This window comes from Euphorbia lathyris, chromosome 7 (assembly GCF_963576675.1).
Source record: "Euphorbia lathyris chromosome 7, ddEupLath1.1, whole genome shotgun sequence".
In the NCBI taxonomy this organism is placed as follows: domain Eukaryota; kingdom Viridiplantae; phylum Streptophyta; class Magnoliopsida; order Malpighiales; family Euphorbiaceae; genus Euphorbia; species Euphorbia lathyris.
In genome coordinates this window covers 84,465,777-84,480,138 of record NC_088916.1, presented here as the reverse complement: position 1 = coordinate 84,480,138, position 14,362 = coordinate 84,465,777, and the positions used below count along the sequence as shown (strand labels likewise).

The following is a 14,362-nucleotide window of genomic DNA, read 5'->3' as shown; positions in this document are numbered from 1 at the left end:
AATTGTTGTCATTAAAGACGTGATCCTTGAGGAAGAAAAAGGTTAGGATTGGGGGGAATTTTTTGAAGAGCAAATAGAGGCAACCTTGGTGTGGGGAGATGATGATCTTCGTGACGATGATGAGTATAGAAGAGAAGATGATAATGAGAGCAACGGAGCTGAAATACACTACAAGAAATTCATTCTATAACGACCAAATTTAACGAAGGTACCTCTGATACTCTCGTTAAAAATGCTTTTCTACGTGGGTAAAAAATTACTCTCGTTTAAAATTACATTATTAACGACTGTAAATTGAAGTTGTTGTTATTAACACATATTACTGTCGTCATTGATATTATCATTTATTAACTAGAAAAAAGACGGTCATTATTTATTAATACTACCTTCACAATAAATCTTTAGAAATTTGGCGCTAAAATCTTACTAAATTTTTGTATAAAAAAAATTCCACTCTAAGTAGGAAATCCTATTTTTACGTAAATTAAATAGATATAGCACCCAAATTAATATAGTGGGGTCATTGAAAACAAAACAAACTCTGGAGCAAATCCCTAAATATTGGGGATAATGATATTTTGAGAAGACGATTTCTCCCAAAACCTCACGATGTTAACCTGGCCGCCACGCTCAACATCTCCACGCCTCCACCGTTTCGTAATCGCATTTACATTCTGTATCAGTCTAGATACTTTCACAAGCATAATCCCCAAACCCCACGTTATGCATCATTGTCTCCCACACCATCTCCACACCTCCATTCATTCCATTTTTTTTCTCTATATTCGGTATAGATAAGTTCAGAAAACTTTCACGGAGCACCAAAAAGTTGAAGTGTTGAAGCTGTTCCGTAACTCAACGTCTACAAACAGTGAAAAGATAAAGTTGAAGCTGTAGCATAACTCAGGTATGTTTGTTCAATGTTCCAATTTATGAAAATTAAAAGTCAAATGGTGGAATTCATCTTAACATAAGTTGATTTTTAGTGGAATTGTTAAATTTTCAGTGTTGTATAATTTGATTGTGCTTTTTTTGTTGTTTAGAAATTTTGTTCCCAAATTGGTAAGACTGGTTTTATTTATTTTAGAGAAATTGCTGTCAGTTTTTATTTGCTTAAACTCTGAAATTAGAAACCCATAAAGTAGATTGATAAGGTTAAGCTTTTTAGGGCTAGTACGAATTAAGATTAGAGAGATGAGGGATGTGGTGAACATGAGGGTACAGAGTTAATTGAGTGCAAAAAAAAAAAAAAAACTTATAAATATAAAGAATTAAAAAATTATACAAATTCATTTTCTATGTGTTTGGGGTTCAAATGAGGATACAGTGTCAAGTCCATATTGATAGAAGCAAGGAAAAGGATACAACCATAATGGACAACACGACCAACTTACCCGAATATGTTCCTAGTGCATTGTTTTCCTGAATTTACTGTGTCTATGAATATGTTAAATTTTGGGGCCCTTATAATTTTGAGGCCCTGTGCGTTAGCACTCCTTGCACGCCCTCATCTACTCCTCTGAAACTAAGAATTGTATATAATGTAATTATCATTCATTTGTTGGGGTCTCACTTTTAAGTATAGATGAAAATGACACTGCATTTACTCTTATGGTACTGATTACACTATTTAGGATCTTAGAATTAGAAAGAAAGAAAGTCTCTTCTTATTAATCCTATTAGTTCATGGACCCAAATTAGAATATATATTATTTGGCCAGGATAAGGTACCAAAACAGATTTATGGTTATCAATTTTAGGCGCCACGTACAAAATAGCATCAATATAGGCTTGAAGTTTAAAAGAGTAACAATTTAGACCTCGGATAATGGATTGGACACGTCATTCCTATTACTCCATTAAGTTCTGACTTCTCCCTCCACGTACAATTGATAGAACTTAACTGAGTAATATCAATGACATGTCTCATTCCGTTATCGAGGCCTAAATTGATATTTTTTTAAAATGTTAAGTCTATATTGGTGCTATTTTGTACGTGGAGCCTAAATTAATACTTCTCCAAAAACCATAAATCTGTTTTAATACCTTACCCCTATTATATTTTATGGCTTCTATATAAGTTATAGCCTATGTAAAATGTCATTTCTATTGATAGGATTTTCACTTCTTTAGAATGTAGTAATGCTATAGGACTTTTCCTAATCAAAATTACTAAGAATTAATGTGTTCGGAATAATTTATTCAAATAATTTATAGTGAAAACAAAGATTGAAAGTAATGTTGTCAGAATTGGACCGGAATTGGATTGCTTTCCTGTTTGGGTTAGTATGGGTTTTTCAATTTGCAACAACCCATCTGAAACTGGTGTCAACATGGGAACCGGATTCACCCTGTTTTTTTAATTATTAAAAAAAAAAATTGAAAAGTCATTAGAAAACTCTCAACAACCGGCTTCTTCTTCGATTTTCTTCTGTTCTTAGTCTTCTGCTTTGCTCTCTCAGTCTCGGCTGCTTCCCTTTTGCGTGTTCTCTCTCTTGATTCTTCTCCGCAAGCTATTGTCTAATTTTGCTATGAACTAATTGATTAATTAACTAAATTAACTAGTTGCTGCATGTGCTAAGTTATTTGCTGACTTTATTGAAAAAATAAAAGCTTGGATGAGGTGAACTTAGGAAGAGTTAAAGAAGAAAATCATTTAAGGTTAAGACCTTATGAGCTGAACTATCTTGATGCAACATCAGAGAATGAGTTTTGTCTTTGCTAAGTTTTTGGATTATAATAAGTTATTATATATAAATATATGTTATATTATTTATTTAATTATTATTACGTCATCCAGTCCGACCAATCCGAGTCAATTGGTTGAACCAAATGATCCATAACCCAATTATAAATCTAGTTTAATATCCAGTCAGGTTCTGAAAACATTGTTTGAAAGTTATGCAGAACCCAAATCTAATCACCTGTTATGTGCTATGTTAGCTGATATCATAAAAAATCCAATCCACATTAATCCAAACATACAACTTCTTATTCTTACCTTAAAGTAGTAGTAGATCTACAAAGTCAACAGCTCAAAACATCCTTAAAAACCTACAAACTAATATCCTTAAACCTGGCCATACTAATCATAAAAATACATACCTCAAGGAGGAAAAAAGAATCTAGAAAAATAACTTGTGTATTGCATTAGCTAATTAAATGTGTAATTAATTACAAAATCCGATTTGATTAATATAAGATAGGGGATAAATTTCCCTAATTGTAATCCAACTTGTTAATTAGGATCTGCATGATCGAGTTCTAGAATAAGTCTAGAATAAGAACCGAAATAAGCATAAATCTAATCTGTATGATCTGACCTCCAAAGTAAAGTTTGGAGTGACAAAACACCTATTATGAATCTCTGAACTAGATTGAGTCTTTGATCCCTCCCCAGAAATGAGACTTGTCAAAATTTGAACTTTTCATCTTAAATTTTGTACCTTTGATTGAATTATGGAGCAAAGCATCTGTATTTGAGGTTTTAAAGTTAAGAGTTGTAGCAACAATAATATGTACACGAAACCAACACCCCAAATTATTAAATTGGGGAGGAACATCTACTTAAATTTGTGAAGTAGTTAAAGAATAACCAGAGAATGAAATGAAGATAGAGAAAATTAAGAATTCCGCAATGAAAATGATACAAGAAAGTTCACAACTTTTACATCAATCTAAATAATACAAAGAAGTGAAAATGTATCACTTGCGACAAATACTAGTAGTAGGCAGTAGGCATTGTAAGGTGTAATAGGACCATACTTCTTCTTAGCTTTTGGTGTCCCTCTCATCGGCTAATTTTCAGCCATCACAACTTCCCCAAATGAAAATGTAGTAACAGCAACAGCAGTTGCTACAAACACCAAACCTCTCCATCCATTAACACTTACTTCCTCTTAGCTTCTGGTGTCCCTCTTAGCGGCTCAATTTCAGCCACCGCAACTTTGCCAAATGAAAATCCAGTAATAGTAGTAGCAGCTGCTGCTACAAACACCAAATCTCTCCTTCCATTAACACTTTCTTCTTCATTGTTCTTCATCTCCACATTCACCCTTTCTCCATCTGATACATTTGAGGCTTTAGACACAATAAGACCTCAATGTTGGGCTGTGAAAAATGATGCCATCTAATTTGGAGGCTATCATCATTGTGTATATATATATATATGGCTCACCAAAGGAAAACACTTAACACAGCAGACCAGTTCTACTCATGTAACTTTCTCTCTCTCTCTCTATATATATATAGAACTAGTCAATGAAATATGGTAGAAACATAGAGTTTTTTAGTCACTCAAATAGACAATGGCTCAGCTTTTAATAAACTTGGTCTAGTATATGAAACTGTCAAATTATATTTTTTAGTGTGTGGATTGGTACTGTCACAACAAAAACCCTCATCATGAAGAATTAATTTAAGAAACTAAAATAATACTCTTTTTTAGATGAATTTGGTTAATGGTTTGAGTTAAGTGTATTATTATAATTATTATTACATTTATATTTCAGTGTATTAATTGTTTTGTTGTTGCATGTTCTATTCTTCATGTGTTTCTTTATTTGATGATTTTAGGAGAATGACACCTAATAAAGAATGGATAAGACTTACTAAGATAGATCGGTTGAGTGAAGAGTATAATATTGGTGTTATAGAATTCTTGAACTACGCTTTCAAAAAAACAGGAGAAGCATACGAAATTCGATGTCCATGTGTTAGGTGTAACAACACCAATTTTGGAACTCGAAACTTGGTTCACACACATTTAATAACAAATGGAATAATGGAAAACTATACCTTTTGGTATCATCATGGTGAAAGACGACATGATCTTGATTCTGATGAAGAAGAATATGATGAAGATGATAATTGTAACATCCGTGTCTAAAATTTTTATTTTTCGAAATACATAGCGTTGATTATTTATAAATTTAAATATACTATTGGGTTTAATTTAATGTCTTTAAGTTTAAATTAAAAAGTTTTGGGTAAGTGTAATAAAAAGTTATAAATTCAAGGACCAAAATTGATATTTTTTAATTACTAATATACATACACGTGTAAGTATAGTTGAAAGTAATTTCAACTTATCCTATATAAAAAAAAAGTAAAGAATAATTCATATTAAAGTAAATGGATTAATATGGTTATGATGTAATGTGCACAAAGCTTTTTACTACATCCAATTAATTAAATTATAATATAAAAACATGGCTTTTATATATGTATGTGTCAATTAAATATGAAAACATGGTTTTCTATATCTATGTGTCAACTAGATATTAAAAGAATGCTTTAATAATAGATGATGTGTCAAAATATAGAATTTAGTGATGACAAGTGTTTCATAAATTGAAATTAAAATAAAAATATACACACAATTATATATATTGGAGGGTATCTTAAAAAGGGGGATGAATGAGGAAAACAAAAGAGTTTTTGTTAGGAATTGGAGAAAAGCGTTTTTGGTCGTTGTTGACGACGATATTTTGGATTAGCTACCGACGACGATATTTCGGATCAGCTATCAATGGATTACACTGATTAATTTTCAGTGACCGACGACGATATTTCGGTAGCTGTATTTGTTATCTAAATTATTTTATCAATGTTATAAGTATGATTTTGAGTAAGTTTAGTTTCGATAGTTCCGTCAAATTTAATAGATTTACGATTAATGAGTTAGCGTCTATCAATTACTCATAAAAATGTAAAATTTAGACAGTTGTCCATTAGATTTATTCAAGTCGGTATTTTAGCATCGTCACTAGTTTAAAAGTATAATCGGTATGAGTTTAAAAGTATAATCAGTCTGAATTAACTATCTCAGTGACCGAAAATAATCCAATAAGAATATTTGGATCAGTAAAATATTTTAAGCGACTTTAACAGTTAGAGTTAAAATAAGTTGAAAATAGAAGGATTAATACGGATATTTTCCAAATAAAGTCGGTATCGAGTCGAATATAAAATTTGTATAAAAATTTGAATATAAAATTAGTTCAAATAGATTCATGACAATATAATGTGTCTAATGGTATATTCGGTCTAAAATAACGATACTCAGTTAGCGATACGCGTAACAATTTCGGTAACAAACATAAACGGTTTGATAAAAGTGTTTAGTTTAAAATTATTTATATAATATATTTGAGTTACTTTGAATACTTCGATTCAATTGTTTAAAATATTATATACTTTGGATTTCGATTGAATACTCTGGATTTTGATTATTGGAAGAATAATTATTATTATTGTGGTACTTTGAAAATCGGATTGATAAAATGAGGTTGACGATTTCTTAAGAATTGTTTTTGAATTGAAGAAACTATTGCGGTTGTTGTTATTATTTTGGGATTGAAGTCCAAATATGATTTTTATGAGTTGTGATATTTTGAAAGATAAAATGGTTTTGTCCATCTAGGATTGCCCGGGGTAGGAGTTGTATGTTTTAAGACCATACCTAAGGGCGGTATGGCCAGAGTGCACGGCTGGTAGTCCTAACGTTAGGCAAGGCGAGATATGAATGAGATATCTCGATTATTGATATGATTGATGTTATGATAAGCTACACGGGTGGAATTCGAGGATGGACACACACGCAAATTTTGTATTACGTTTTGATAATGTTTGATGATCTGAATTATAATGTTTTACGATTTATTTGATTATGAGTTGGTTTGTTAAAGCGGTTTGTTCGATTTGATTCGATTTGATAAAACGTTGTTCGATTTGATTCGTTTTGATAAAACGTTATTCGATTTGATTCGTTTTGATAAAGTGATATATATATATATATATAGTAATAAAATGAAATATACAATTAAGTTATTAACGTGTCAATCAACGTGTCAATAAGTTACAATGAGTTCATAAGTTAAGAGAACTACCGGAGTTAAGAGAGCTACCTAAAATAGGTAGAACTACGTGGCTTTGATTCCCGATTTAAAAATTAAAAGATGCTCGGGATACATAGGAAGCTTGATAGAATTATCAAGTCCAAGCCAAATAATAAATAAAATTTTAGGTAGTCCGAATAAATTTTTATCTAAAAAAAATTGGTTCGGCTTTCAGGATATTAGAAGTTGGTTGTCCTGTTTTCTGTTCATACCCGATGCCGTTTTGGATCGGGTGTGACAATAGTGATAATGATGATGATGATGATTGGGCTGAAGATATTATAAATGATATATATCCTGATATTGAATTGAATGAAGAGGAACCCAATGATGAAGCGAAGAAATTTTATAAGTTATTACAAGATTTAGATAAAGTAGTTTACCCTGGTTGCAAGACCTCTAAGTTGGATGCGCTTGTCAAATTACTATACATCAAAAGTGTTGGTCGGTGGAGTAATAAATCATTTGACATGTTATTGCAAGTGTTAAAAGAAATACTCCCAAATGGTTCTACTTTGCCAGAATCATATTATGAGGCAAAAAGAATTATAAAAGATATTGGTCTCTCTTATGACAAGATTGATGCATGTGTCAAAGATTGTATGTTGTATTGGAAAGAAGATGAAAATTTGGACAGGTGCAAAATATGTGGTCTCTCAAGATGGAAAGATGATATTCGTAATGGGGAAACTAAACTTCGAAAAAATGGGAAGAAAATACCAGTCAAGACAATGCGTTATTTTCCTTTAAAGCCAAGACTTCAAAGATTGTTTATGTCAAAGAAGACATCTTCTTTGATGCGATGGCATAAGGAAGGTAGAGTAGATGATGGAGTTATGAGACACCCTGCTGATTCCCCCGCTTGGAAGACCTTTGATGATGTTCATAAAAACTTTTCCTCTGATCCTCGTAATGTAAGACTTGGCCTTGCTAGTGATGGTTTTCAGCCATTTAATCATTCTAAAACTTCATATAGTATTTGGCCAGTCATATTAATTCCATACAATTTGCCACCATGGATGTGCATGAAAGAACCTAACTTTATCCTCTCTACCCTTATACCGGGTCCTGATGGTCCAAGAGATGCAATTGATGTCTATCTCCAACCTTTAGTCGAAGAATTAAAAGATTTGTGGGAAGTAGGAGTTGCAACATTCGATGTGTCGACAAGACAAAACTTTATGTTACATGCATCCTTGTTATGGACTATCAATGACTTTCCTGCATATGCAAATTTGTCTGGTTGGAGTACAAAAGGTAAGATGGCTTGTCCTTGTTGTAACAAAGACACTTGTTACTTGAGGTTAGCTAATTGTAAGAAGCAATGTTATATGGGACATCGCCGATTTCTTGATAGCAAGCACAGATGGAGAAAAGATAAAAAAAAAGTTTGATGGTACTCAAGAATTGAGGCCGCCACCGAAATCACTCTCTGGAATTGATATCATTGCTCAAGTTACTAGCCTTGAGGGAATCATCTTGAGTAAAGACCTTAGCATGCAGATAGAGGTGACAATTTGAACAAGAAAAGCATATTCTTTGAACTTCCATATTGGAGTAGTCTTTTGTTACGACACAATTTGGATGTGATGCACATTGAGAAGAACATATGTGATAATATTGTTGGGACAAGCATGAATGTGAAAGGGAAGACTAAAGACACTATGCAATCTCGCAAAGATTTGGAGGCAATGAACATTCGTCCAGACTTGGATTTGATTCTCAAGGAGGATAAGTTTGAGATTCCTATAGCATCTTACATGTTATCTCACGATGAGAAGCACTCATTTTGTTCATTTTTTAAGCAACTAAAGGTCCCTGATGGTTTCTCATCTAACATTTCTCAAAGTGTGAACATGAAAGAGCACAAAATTTCTGGTTTGAAGAGTCATGATTGTCATGTTTTGTTGCAACATCTAATTCCTCTTGCAATACGTGGCCTCCTTCCAAAAAATGTTTGCGAACCCCTTTATCGAGCTATCTTTATTCTTTATTAGTTTGAGTGCTAAGGCATTAAAGGCAGAAGAGTTGGAAGAAATTCGCAATCAGATTCCTATAACTCTATGTAAATTGGAACAATGTTTTGTTCCTTCCTTTTTCGATATAATGGTTCATTTGCCGATTCATTTGGCTAATGAAGCTTTGATATGTGGCCCTGTACAATTTCGTTGGATGTACCCTATTGAGCGGACATTACATGATTTAAAACTTCTTATTCGTAATATGGCTCGTCCAGAAGGGTCAATTGCATATGGGTATATTGCAAAAGAGTGCATGACTCTATGCTCAAGGTACTTGAATGGTATTGAGACAAAATTTAATAAACCAGATAGAAATGGCGATGGTTGTTCAGATTATTTTGATGGTGGATTTTCCTTATTTTCGCAACATGGGCGATGAATGGGTGGAAGCACATGCATATGTCATAAATAATTGTGATGAAGTCATACCTTTTCTCGAGTAAGTCAATATCTTGAAGAGCTATAATTGTATTTTAAATTCTTAAATAATTATGAATAATAATTTCTAAAAATTCGTTGCAGAGAGTATTCCCAGATTCGAGAAAGTATTCATCCACAACAATCTTTTAATGATTGGTTTAAAGATACAGTGAGTATATCTTTAAACTCTTCATCAAGAAAATATATACCACGTTTAAATGTCTCATACGTAATTTTATTGTAGGTTGCAAAAATGTATGCATCTAGCAAGGAATCCAATATTCGAGATTTGTTGTCATTATCTCGTGGTCCATCCCAATATGCTACAAACTTTGATGGTTATATTGTGAATGGGTATAGGTTTCGCATTGAAGATTGTGATAAACGACGTAGAACACAAAATTATGGTGTGTGTGTGAGCAGTGATGTTGGAAATGAGGGAGGACCTATTGATTATTATGGGATTTTAACTGAGATTCTTGAATTGCAGTATCTTGGTGAGAAAAGAGTTGTCCTATTCAAATGTAAATGGTTTGACGTTCATGACAATGTGTGGGGATCAAAAATAGATGAATTTGGATTCATTTGTATCAATCCTCAACGTTGTTTGAGAACAAATGAACCATTTATTCTAGCAAGTCAAGCTTCTCAAGTCTTTTATGCTATAGATAATGCTAATAAGAATTGGCATGTTGTTATTAAGACACAACCACGAGATTCATACAATATGTCTTCTCAAATAGATGATGACAATGAGAATTTTGATGATCTTGGTGAGGCTTATCAAGAGGGTGAATCATTCAAGTTTCAATGTGGCACTACATTGAATACAACAGACGGGAAAAATTGGGCACGAAGTGATTCATTACCAATTACTTATGATGTGTCAAAATCTAAAAAGAAAAGAAAGCGGTAAATAATATCTTGAAGCTGAGATTTTTTTTTCAATATGTTCATTATTATTTTCTGATGTATCACATATGTTTGAAGTCGTTATATTATTTGACTTCTTTAAATAAGTAAAATGCTCAAACATGCACTTCCTTTCAAATATGTTCAATATTAATTCCTTATGCTCATTTTGTTTGTGTTCTATAGTTTTCTATTGACAAATATTGCATATACCTTTTTTTTCAATTTGAGGTGAAAATGCAATCAAGCCAACTTCCTACTCGCAAAAAGTTCATCCAGCCAGGCAAACTGGGGAACAAAAATCGAGTATTGAGTGCTTTCCAACATTCAAGCGTACCTCATGATAAAAGTACTAAAGACACTCCGAAGGGTGTTACTCCAAGAAAAGAGAACCTTAAAGGTATTTTTCAATTTCTTTAAGGTAGTTTTCCATTTATATAATTTCTTTAAAATAGTTTCTATTTATACAAAATTGATTTTTTTTTGTAAATATATACTGCCTCTGCATCTGCAATTTGATGGTAAAATGTTGTATTTGTGTTATTATATTCGACTATAATTATCTTTATTAAATTAATGCTTTGTAGATGTTGGTTTGATTGTGCATTTTGGTGATTTACAATACCACGATAAAGGTTTCAACGAAGAATGTTGTTTCCTGGACATTTTGAGCATATGCAAAAAATTTGTCGATATTTATTCTGTTGGCTTGAGATTTGCTGATGATGATGGAAGACCAGTACAAAATGATTTAGATGTCTTAAATATGTTCAAAAATTATTCCGGTTCTACAGTCATACATCTTTATGCCAAAAGAGACATAAACTCACGAGGTTTAATATACAAACTCCCAAGTGACAATCCTAATCTAGGTACTTTCATATTATTGCTAAAGATAATCTATTTTAACATTTAGTTATATATCCTATTTCACTCTAACTCTTATCTAAATTTTCATGTTATTAGCTTCTGATATTGCACCCATACCAATAGTGACAAATGTAAAGATAATGGGTGAGCTTAAGGTAAATCAGAAAGTGATGGTATATGGTGCTATTAGTAACGGGGTGGAGACTGCGAGTATTGCCGATTTTTTCATAACTATGAATAAAAACTTGGATATTGAGAATGGTCTTACACCTATCAGCTCACCTAGCAAAGAGAAGGTAAATATTCTTTGTTATTCAATAATTATTATGTTGGACATATTTGCATTATTAATTTATGATGATGATATTGTTTATTTAGGAGCTTGAATTACCATTACAAGCTGTTGGTCAATTTGTTGTTGCCAAACTAACTCCCATGACAGAGGATGGAAAATCTGGTGATCCAAAGTATGCAATATCTCAAACATTTGTTAAGAGTAAGCATCTTTAATTGATGTATATTTTCATTTCAATAAATGTATACTTTCTTGTGCTTGTTTTATTTTGCTTAATTTCCTAAGAAAATAAAACATGAACATTCTGAATTCTTAGTATGAGTTTGTTTCTTCTTTTTAATTCTTTTTTATTCATTTTCTAGGTGATATTCCAAAAATTGTGAGAAAAGTTAGAGGTTGTAATAAGAACAAAAAAATTTGTTCTCTCAAACAAGGAGAGAAACTTGACATATGTTTCTGTAAGTCGTTGTTTTCTATCACTTGCTGATGATGATGCTGAGTCAACAAGTCAGCGTAATTGTAAGTCAACCCGTCAGCAATAGTAAAATCAAGAAGTCGGAATGCTGAGTTTTCAAGTCAGCATGGCTGTTGTCAGCATGGTACTGAGGTGATAATACAGGTCAACATGGTCTTGCTGTGTTACCACTGGTCAGTAGGTCTTGCTGAGTTAGTACATTTTGAGTAAGGATATTTTGGGTATTTTCACAATCTTGTAAAGGCTATAAAAGGTCTGGGTTGGGAAGTAGTTTTATACGAGAGATTCTTAGACTAAGTCATAAGTGTACACTGTGATAATCTGAATTGGGGATTGGGAAAACACGAGAGTTTCTGGAAAAGGAGAAACTGTTTCAATCTTGTTGTAATCTCCATTGATTAGTGAAGTTGCTGGATGTAGGCAGTTAAGCCGAACCAGGGTAAATTCTGTGTGTATTCTTTTGATTGTTGTTTCAAGATCCAATCTGTGATCTTTGTGTACTTTGTTTCTCTGTGTGGTTGATTGATCGTTCGAAGCGTAGTTCAACAATTGGTATCAGAACTAATCAAGAACAGAGCAATGGGTTTTACAAAGATCGAGATCGAGCGTTTCAATGGTAAGGGAGATTTTGCTCTATGGAGACAGAGGATGAAGGCAATCTTGGTTCAAATGAAGGTTGCGAAGGCTCTGAAGGGCGAGAAGGAATTTCCGGCGACAATGACGAAGGAGGAGAAAGAAGATCTTCTTGAATTGGCTTACAGTACGATCGTCCTGTATCTTGGCGATAAAGTGCTAAGAGAAGTTTCGAAGGAAACCTCAGCTGCTGGGGTTTGGCTCAAGCTTGAACAGTTGTACATGACGAAGACACTTACCAATCGGGTTTATCTTAAGGGAAAGCTTTTCGGCTTCAAGATGAACGAGGACAAGCCAGTTGAAGACTATCTTGATGATTTCTCAAAGATCATAATTGACCTAGAGAACATAGAGGTAAAGATTGAAGATGAAGATCGGGCCATAATGATCTTGAATTCTTTACCCCAGTCTTTCAGTCATTTTGTTGAAACCATGAAGTACGCTAGAGAAACACTAAGTCTGGAAGAAGTTCTGATGGCGCTAAAGTCAAAACAGATTGAGGCCAACACCAACACTGAAGCTGCAGAAGGATTGTTTGTTCGTGGAAGGTCTGAGAAAAAGGACTCTCACAAGCCAAAGAACAAGAACGGGAAAAAGTCCAAAACTACATCCTCAAGCAATAAAGAAGGCAAGGTCTACAAGTGTTTTCACTGCCATAAGGAAGGACATTTCAGGAAAAACTGTCCTGAGAGGAATAAGAGTCTAGGTCAGCCTAAAGATCAAGGCGAAGCCGCTGTGGTAGAAGAAGGTTATGAGAGCGCTGAGGTCCTTGCTGTCACTGATAAAGATCCAAACACTGACTGGATCTTGGACAGCGGATGTACGTTCCCTATGACTCCCAATAGGACATGGTTCGAAGACTTTCAAGAGGAAGGTGGGAGGGTTCTTCTAGGCAACAACAAGTTGTGCAAGGTACTGGGTCAAGGCTCCATTAGGCTGAAGATGTTCGATGGTCAAGAAAGGATTATGACCGGTGTGAGGTATGTGCCAGAACTGAAAAGAAATTTAATTTCTTTGGGTACGCTTGATAAACAAGGATACAATTATAGAGCCGAAGGGGGTATCATAAGGATATCTAGAGGACCTTTAGTTGTTATGAAAGGTACCATGAGTAATGGCCTATACACTCTCCTAGGTAATACTGTGTTAGTCTCTACCGCAAATCTCACCGAGTCTAAAACTGATAGAACCAATATTTGGCACCTTAGACTAGGTCACGTGAGTTAAGTTGGTTTACATGAACTTAGGAAGCAGGGTTGTCTTGGTAAAGATCACATAGGAAAGATAGATTTCTGTGAGAACTGTGTCTTAGGGAAGTCTAGTAAAGTCAAGTTTCCTAAGTCAGCAATACATAGAACCCAGGACATTCTTGAGTACATTCACTCTGACCTATGGGGGCCAACAAGAACTAAGTCTCATGGTGGGAGGACCTATTTTATGACTCTTATTGATGATTACTCTAGAAGAGTATGGGTTTATATTCTAGCTCATAAGAATGAGGCTTTGCAAACGTTCAAGGATTGGAAAGTGTTAGTGGAAAACCAAACAGGAAAGAAAATCAAAAGGTTGAGAACCGACAATGGTTTGGAGTTTCTTGACAAAGATTTCATCACTTTGTGCAAGAAGTCAGGTATAACTAAACATCATACCGTTCCTGGAACTCCACAGCAGAATGGCCTAGCAGAGAGGTATAATAGGACTATCCTAGAAAGAGTTAGGTGCATGTTAATCCAATCCAGTCTCCCTAAGTCTTTCTGGGCTGAAGTAGTGCAAACTGCGTGTTACCTAATCAATAGGTGCCCATCATCTGCTATAGGTTTTAAAACACCTATGCAAA

At 33.7% G+C, this 14,362-nt stretch overlaps 1 protein-coding gene across 7 annotated transcripts; it reads left to right on the top strand.

The window, feature by feature from the left end:
- Positions 1–553: 553 nt before the first annotated feature.
- Positions 554–12,800, top strand: LOC136235882 (uncharacterized). Of its 7 annotated transcripts, none has more exons than XM_066025962.1 (6): positions 554–907; positions 10,484–10,652; positions 10,840–11,106; positions 11,219–11,418; positions 11,501–11,618; positions 11,780–12,800. In XM_066025962.1, exons 2-6 carry the CDS (start codon positions 10,490–10,492, stop codon positions 11,902–11,904), a joined length of 873 nt encoding a protein of 290 aa, XP_065882034.1. In that variant the 5' UTR covers positions 554–907; positions 10,484–10,489; the 3' UTR covers positions 11,905–12,800. The 7 variants fall into 7 exon arrangements, with proteins under 7 accessions (XP_065882034.1, XP_065882033.1, XP_065882035.1 ...); XM_066025963.1 differs by having other exon boundaries at positions 555–907; positions 10,840–11,124; positions 11,501–11,589; positions 11,780–11,854; XM_066025958.1 differs by having other exon boundaries at positions 557–907; positions 10,840–11,124.
- Positions 12,801–14,362: the final 1,562 nt, after the last annotated feature.

Excerpts from the sequence above, each read along its gene's own strand:
- LOC136235882 (XM_066025957.1), top strand. The coding sequence starts at position 9,199 with ATGGTATTGAGACAAAATTTAATAAACCAGATAGAAATGGCGATGGTT. Across the intron at positions 9,360-9,442 it reads GAAGTCATACCTTTTCTCGA|AGAGTATTCCCAGATTCGAG; the intron begins GTAAGTCAATAT and ends AATTCGTTGCAG. Across the intron at positions 10,253-10,438 it reads TCTAAAAAGAAAAGAAAGCG|TTTTCTATTGACAAATATTG; the intron begins GTAAATAATATC and ends TGTGTTCTATAG.